Raw genomic sequence first — 8,419 nt, forward strand, 5'->3', positions numbered from 1 at the left:
CTTAAGTCTAAATCTGGCCTTGGCATACCCAATATGTGTACAGTAATCGTTTTTCGCTCGTAAAATCATTCAGAAAATACCGCACAGAATGGTGAAGGGCTAATTCAATTCTATTACGGTTTAGTTGGTGAAAATACGATTTGAACAGCAAAAAGTGCTGAAAACCTGGTTAAAAGTACTCAAAACCCAGCTTACTTAGGGTAGACGTCTACCCCAGTTTGTAGTAAAAGTTTTAAAAAGAAAATTAAAAGTGCATGAACTTGATGATGAATGATGCAATAAGTCCTCAAGGTGAAACTGAGGTACGAGGAGGAAACTTCTGAACTTTAATTTGCTCCTTTTTTGACTTGTGATTCTTTGTCTGAACTCTTTACTCTTAACAATCAATTTTGTAAATGTTTGCATTTCCTATATCTGCTGGCTTTTTCTTCTAATTATTATTTTATCTCTTAAATACTCATCGCCTCCTATCCCCCCTCACGTGTTTATCACTCGCTTGAGGAGCCAAATGGCCACTTCGGAACGATCAACCCCAGGTTGAAACCATTGCCCAAGAAGATAAATTCCGACAGCTGCTAGTAACAGAAATTTTGATTTATATTGCAGTTTATTTAGAATGGAGATTTATTATCTGTTTTCTATTCAGTACATTGTAAAAAGAATTTAATATTAAATTAAAAATTATTTAGTAAAGAATAGTAATATCACCTATGGGCAGTTCTCAAAAGGTGGGAACAAAAAAGTTAACTTTGAGCAATTTCAAAAATTTTCGAATTTGACATCAATTTTGATTTTATTCTATAGTATGCATACCTAGAACACAATATATGAACATGAAAAGACAGCAGGTATTTGTAAAAATTGTTAATTAGCAAATTAAATCAGCAATCTGTAGGTAACAGATTTTGGACATTGTTTTCCTGTAGGTAATGGATTTTGGACATCATCATAACGTAAGTTTCACCATTTTTGACAATTGTTAATCTGATTTTTAACTTTTCCAATGAAAATTTTATTTACTACTTTTTAAATTTTGCAATTTAATAATAAAGAGGATATTAATGAAATACTTGAATGGCTATACATGCTGCTCCTTACATTTAATAAAGTTTTGGAATGATTTTGAAGAAATTGATGCAAAGTTAAAAAAAAGCTTCAAATTAAAAATAATACAATTGTAAAAAGTGACATCAGTTTTAATAATGAATATTTTTTCTAATGTCATAAGAATTAAAATGATGTCTAAAAAAATTATTGAAGAAAGAAATTCGTATTTCTATTTGGAGATCGTTAAATTATGTTTCCAAAAGAAAGAAGAGAAAAAGAATTCTAAAATAATAAAAGCGGAAAAAAAAAATTGCTAGCGCAGGTGATAAAGTCGCCAAAACTGGTACAGCTGACGATAAACTACATGTGTCAAATTGGAATTCCCCTCTGGTAACCTTTAGCTTATCGTATACTGTGTTGTCGCCAACGGAGGTTTGCTTGGCGATTTTAGCGCAAAATGGTTTTCGGTTCGATCATAAGCAGCCATGTTTCTACTGTAATTTATGTATTGTTCAATGTGTAACATATTAATTATGCAGAACACCAATGGATTAAAGAAGATAACATTATAATAACGTTTTTTATTGAGGTTAGAAGACAGTAGATCATCAAAAATTATGAATAAATGGACAGAATTATCGGCGTCAAGATCGTAACGCCATTTGGACATCTCACATGTACGTTTAAAAAAAATTATTTTTCTTCTAAGATACTGCATAAAAGCTTATGAAAACACTTTTAAACAATTAAAAATTGATTCCGAGGCTCGATAAACACCTTTAAAATGAAAACATCATATACTTAGTTCTCAAAAAATAGCATTTTAAAGATCGTAAATTTTGGACATGCATCAAATTTCAAACTTACTATTTTCTAAAATCGTTTACAAAGTGAATAATCTGTCTTTACTTTTGTTATTTGTGTAAAATATTAACAAAAAATTATTCAGTGTAAGATTAATACCTTTAAATTTTTTTTGAAACGTATGGAAATAATTTAAAAAAATTTTTCTTTAATGGTACATTTGCTCAGTTAACGTTTTGGTATGTCCAAAATTGCGCCTTTTAGCAAAGAAAATATTTTTTAAGGGCATTTAAAGAGCATTTTTTCCATAATTTATGTCAATTCTTGTCTCTCTACAGTATTATAATTTAACTCAAAAATTTTTGAGTTAATTAAAATGAAAGTTATTTGGTGTTGAAGCTTCAAAGTTGAGGTCTGTGTTTGCTCCCACCTTTTGAGAACTGCCCCTATATCAAGTTCTTGATTCTGAAGTAAAGCTTAGTAAGCAAAATAAGAAAGAGTACTGGGTTTGCTAATTTTTTTAAAAAATCAAAAAAGTCAGATTTTTTTTTATTTAAATCTATTTTTTTTTCAAATCTTCATAAATTTATAGTTATTAATTACTTTACATTTATAAACATAGTATATTTTGTACGGTAGATGAATTTATTCAGCTTACTTTTAAAACTAAGATAAGTTATCTTTCTATTCAATACACTTTAAAAACGTATAAATACATTATAATAATATTTAGAAAAGAAGTGATTTTGTTTTAAGCTTTGCTTAAAAATGCGGTTTCCTTCCCATCATGCACGTTTTAGTATTAAGAATATGTTGAGCAATAGCTTTGCTTAACTATATAATGATGGTGTAAAGAAAAACTGCAAATTTTTTTGGTTCTGTACGGAATCGAACGGTAATTTTGGATCTCTCAAGAGTGAAAATCTGTTTCACACATAGAAAGAGGGATCTATGTAATTTTGCTTGTTGAAGTTAAGATTGTATAATGCAATGTAGTTAAATTTAGAGCAATACATTCTAAAAATGCAAAATTAATTTATTAAAACAAAATGAACCGATTTAATTAATGATTTGCTTTTAAAAATCATCTGATTCAAATCAACTGATTTAAATCAATGATTTTTTTTAATCACTTGATTGAAATCATGATTTAAAGAAAGCTGATTACCAATAAACCCTGATTACACACATGCAAATTACATGACGCACAAATACTATGCTTCTTCATAGCGGCCACGATTTTCTCTTTTTGTGAAATGCAAAAATCATTAACAACTTTCTTATAAGAAGAAATCCAATTGATGCTTTGTATTGCCAGACAATCCAGCAATTTTTCCACCACTGTTCTTTCAAAAAATTATTTCAGTCTGTAAAAAGAGGATTATCTTAAATTGCAGCAAAAAAACTTCAAAGAAAATGTTGAAAAAAAGCATGGAAAAACTTTAACAAAGCTTATTTCAGTTGAATGTACTATATACTTTTATTTTGTTATTATTATTATTTTCCTCAATGGGAGAGATTTATAATCCCTTTGTCACAGCCTTGATCAATAGGTATTAAATAATTTACTTTTCCATACTCATTTGTCAAAAAAATTATGCTTTTAAGAATCAACATTTGCTGCAATGAAAATGAACATGTGTTTTCTATCAATCAATAGCAAAATAATAACGTTAAATATCATTGGCGAAATTTCGATTGATGAAAGTCGATTTCTGAGCTACAACTGGTTAACTTGTTACATTTTTGCCATTGAAGTTTTTCACTATTCTAGGGTAGTAAATATTTTAAATGACTTGACTCCGAACGAACGATATAACTTTTCTTTATTTTAAATCAAATTTCTGGATATCATGAAATTCAGTTTTTGAAATTAAAATAAGCGTACAGGCGATGGGAAAATGTGATTATCTCTCAGCAGCATTTGTTTGAGCAAAGAGTATAATTGTAGTGCAAGTAAAATGAGATGGAAAGTTATGTTTACAAGTTCTTTAAACGATTATTCTATGCATGACAATCAAAATGTTCGTTATCTATTCATAAGAGAAAATATTAATGTTGTTCTCTGAATAGGAAAATATAAATGAGTTTATATACTCAATGAAATTTAAAACAAAAAGTCACGATACAATTAAGAGTTTTGTGGTTGTGGTTTGTTTGGGAACCAGTCAAAAAATGAAATCAAGTTACTGAAACTAAATTTTGGCTTCAAGGGATATTTTTTGGCCCACTTACGTTCTTTATCGTGATCGAAGCCGACTACAACAAAGTAGTCAGCAAGGCGTGACATTCTTCCCACGCAAAACACAAAAAAGTAACTCCCAACATATCATCATGAAACCTCCATTTTTCCTTGAATCACCACTTCATTTGACATCTGACTATAATAATCGAATTGCATAAAGACAAGCCGACAAGCCTTTACCCCCGGTTACTTGCGCAGACGAATAACACGCAGGTGAAAATTACCTATAATTGGTCAAAAATATCACGTGGTTCACTCAACCAATCAACCAACTTAAGTTGAGGTTGACCGGTAGATCAACCGGTTAGGCTCATAGAATAACATCGGAAGCAACGAGTTAACCGGTAGCTCTCAAGAAAGCTGCGGTTAGTAACCGGTTACTCACCGGTCGACCGGTGACGTTTGTCGAACGCAAGCAAAGAGGTTATGGATTCTAGAGAGAGAGTCCCTACATGGAAAAAATATGTATCCCTAAATGATGACCTTTGAGTGTCATTTCCAGGCTCGTCATTTCATTTTTTTCCAGGAGGTCGGGGTGGTTATGGGGCTGCAGCCGCCTCGAAAACAGATTATTATTTTATTTTACTATTTTATAGCACTTACAGAAAAAAAAGTAATTCAAGCCCGGAAATTTTGATTTGTTTTGAAATCACTGCCTTCATTTAAAAAATAAATAAATACATATGCATTCGTCCCTCGGGACTTCGTGCTTCGACTTTCACGGTTTCACACTATTTCGTTTTTTTTTTCATATTTTTTTAATTAGCCTTTTCCCTATCATCACGTCTTAATTCTCTCCCTCAAAAGAGTAACAGAATGCGTACTATTAATTTCTGTGCGCGGCTGTCCGTACTGGTGTTGTTGGGTGTGGAGGACACCGAAGCCGTTTCGCCTTGTCTCAGCCCTCTAAACCTTAATGGGGGGGGGGGCGCCGAACATCCAGAAGTAAAAACATTAAAGTCATCAATTGTCCCCCCGCCGAGGCGGCATTAAGCCACCGCAGGTGGCAAACAAGGATTGGCGAGCGAAACGAGCAGGGGTGCGGAGTCTCCTGGTATAATTTTTCTCCTAACCAGAAAACCATATAACAAGAAAATTTGAAACAAATCCAAATAGGTTGCATTTGAAAGAGCATAGTGAAACATGTTTTTCTACGCATCAAATGTGTGTGTTCTCCACTTTCTATAAAAATATTTTAACGATTGAGTCTTAAAAAGGCTGCCTTTGATGGCGTTTGAGAGAAGGAAAAGTTCACGAGCTCTATCTCTGGAAGTTTTCAGACCCTGCAGTTCGAAAAAATCTCAACTGTACGCTTTCTTTGTCGTCAATACGGGGAAGTCCTAACGTCTCGAAATCAGGGATTTATTCCGATTTTTTTTCTTTCAAAATCGGGGTCCTAAAGATGCGACTTTAGGTTTAAGATTGAAAAAGATATAAATGAAAAAGGACCCTCTATCTTTACCCCCCTTCCCTTCCAAAATCTCTTTTGAAAAGTCAAATTTTGGTCGCACGTGAAGAAGGAATGTGCGGGGATTCTCCCGTAAAATTTTCTAAATCGAAATTCAAAGCTATTTGTGCTAATATTGGGGGGGGGGGGGGCTGCTCCCCGGAAATTTATCTAAGTTAAAGTCTTAGAAGCGAAATTTTCGGCTGCGTTTAAGGACGCTAAGTGTGTAGAGAAGAGTTTAAGTAACTTATATATATATATATATATATATATATATATATATATATATATATATATATATATATATATATATATATATATATATATATATATATATATATATATATATATATATATATATATACTGTTAAATACCCAAGCTTTGTCTTCAGTTCACGAGTCGAGCCACACCATGCTGCAAACACTCGCTGGTGAGATAAATTTACTTTATCTACCAGTTCGTTGGCGCTCTCAGCTTAAATGAGATGACATCTACCTCCAGTTCAGTTATTCACTAATGACTGATAAGTTCTAATAAGAAAGAAACTGCAGTCTCTGGATGTTATAACTAGGTTGTCTGGAAAATTGCATGTGGTTCTGTCTTACTCCTGGCTTAAGGGGCGGAAACGTACTGTTCATAAATGGTTTGCAACACTTAAGTTTATCTCTTGGTTTAAAATATGTTTTCACGTGAAGAAGATAGCGATAAAATTACATACAACACCTGATTTAACAGAGATGTTGTTACCACAGAAACTTTTAATCTGTTTCCTTGCTCTAAAAGTTTGGACAAGAAATAGGACTGTTACTGCCATTACTTGGGAATTTTCGATTTCTTGAGATTTTTACTTGAAGATTTTTTACTTGACGTTATACTAGTAAAACATGCCTTGTTCACATGAACCCCCCTTTCCCCTAAATGAGTAGATTTAATGTATCAATAAAGGAGAGTAAATTTCATGAAAAGTGCGGATTTTCGGCGTCAATGCCAGTAAAACGGAAAAAGAAAAAAAAAATCCTCAGGGGGGGGGGGGGCATCCAGCATCCAGTGTTCATTTGAATTTTGATTTCTTGAATTCAAATTATGAATTTTTGCAATAACGAATTGCGAATAGGACCCTATTCATTGAGTTTATTTTTGCTGCAAATGGACTGGAACGAAAATGGCCAAGAAACTTGCACCCGTCATGTTATGACTTGTGATTTTCTACAATAGGTTTCGAGGCATATCCTTTATCCCATCGGCCCCGGTATAATGTTATGCATTTTTATTTCTTATCAATCTAACATGATGGAAATTAGTTCTCTGGAAATTTTGTATTTAGATGAAGTTTTGCTTTTTAAGCTCATCTGTGTTTCATCTATGTTCATATAATTTTACATCCCCCCCCCCTTTTTGAAAGGTAAAATCTGCTTTAGTGAATTTTGCCTTGAATGAAAGCAAAAGATTTGCAACCCTGGCGGCTAAAATTTGTCCACTTAACAAATATTAAAACAACGAGTTAGCTTATTCTCGTCGTCAGTGCAATCTGAAAAATCAGAGTAACATCAACTTTGGTCAAGTGAGGATAATAAGCAATTCTTGATTGCTGCTTTGCTGCTATATATATATATATATATATATATATATATATATATATATATATATATAAAGCAGTCTTTTGTCGCACACACAGTACACACATCTGCATACTCTATATTCCCTATTTATTTTGTTTGCAAGTGGTGTACGTCCCCCCCCCCCCCCCAAAAAAAAAGATTTGTGGTGTCCAGATTCAGTAAGCGAAAAAGATTTTTAAAAAAAAGGCTACTACTTAGAAAACACCTGCAATCAAAGCTGGGAAGGGTGGGAGAACGTTAAAGTAACGGCACCTACTAAGCAATTATTGATAAATGCTGGAATTTCTAGGATGTCATAGTCTAGACTCGACAGAAGACATTTTACAATTGATATTCATTTATTTGCTGCTGCATATTCCTTTAATTTTCCATCTTCTTAATTCTTTTATTTATAGTTTCTCTCGAACATATATTTGACGATTATTTATTCATTTTTCATTTCGACGTAAAATGTAGATTCCGACATTCTCTCTCTCTCTGCTTTTTTTCTTCTTCTTTTTTCCAAATTTATTTTCTGTTTATAAATTTACTTTTCTAAAAAAATTTCAAAAGTGTTTCAAAATTTTTTAGAATCAAAACTGAAGCCAAACTGAAAGTTAAAAGTGTGTTATTTAGGCGCAATTGAATTATAAAGTTCGAATAAAAATACACATTATATAGCAGGTGTTCTCAAAGTGGACGCCGCGCCACCTAGAGGGTGCCGCAGACTGAGGGGTGGGGTGCCGCGTGAAATGTCCACAGTACCAATATATATAACATAACAGAAATAAGCAAGGGTGCCGTGAGAAAATTTTAATTCTTCAAAGACTGCCTCGAATCGAAAAAGTTTGGGAACCCCTGTTATATAGTTTTTCCTTTCCACTAAGAGCCTCTCCCACGTCAATTCAAATCAATAAAATTTAACTATGACGTCCAAGGTTATTATATTTTATTTGAAATTTCTTTTGAAAAGTTCCGCATCGATCATGTTAAAACATATCAGTAAAAGTCGCAGATATTTTTAAACATGTATACTAAGTTAAGTTTAATTTCACAAAAGTTAAATATTTTAAAATTATAAAAAATTTGATTAATCAATAAAAAGTATTTGGAATTCTAAATTATTTTACACAAACGATGAAACAAATAGCAGAAACAAATATAATATTAAGAAATTTTAAAAATTGTAATATATAAATACATTTAGAATTGAGAGCAGATTAACGCACGGTCCGACGAGACCGTGGAACTAAGCACCACTATTTTGGAGGCACCAA

At 32.4% G+C, this 8,419-nt stretch overlaps 1 protein-coding gene across 1 annotated transcript in view; it reads right to left on the reverse strand.

The window, feature by feature from the left end:
* Window positions 1-4,204, reverse strand: part of LOC129216325 (myotubularin-related protein 13-like) — a 60,029-nt gene extending 55,825 nt beyond the window's left edge. Inside the window, exon 1 of the mRNA XM_054850536.1 lies at window positions 4,087-4,204. Within this exon, the coding sequence (XP_054706511.1) occupies window positions 4,087-4,141 (55 nt within the window). The 5' untranslated portion in view covers window positions 4,142-4,204. The remainder of the gene's footprint in view (window positions 1-4,086) is intronic.
* Window positions 4,205-8,419: the final 4,215 nt, after the last annotated feature.

This window comes from Uloborus diversus, chromosome 2, assembly GCF_026930045.1.
Source record: "Uloborus diversus isolate 005 chromosome 2, Udiv.v.3.1, whole genome shotgun sequence".
Classification (NCBI taxonomy): domain Eukaryota; kingdom Metazoa; phylum Arthropoda; class Arachnida; order Araneae; family Uloboridae; genus Uloborus; species Uloborus diversus.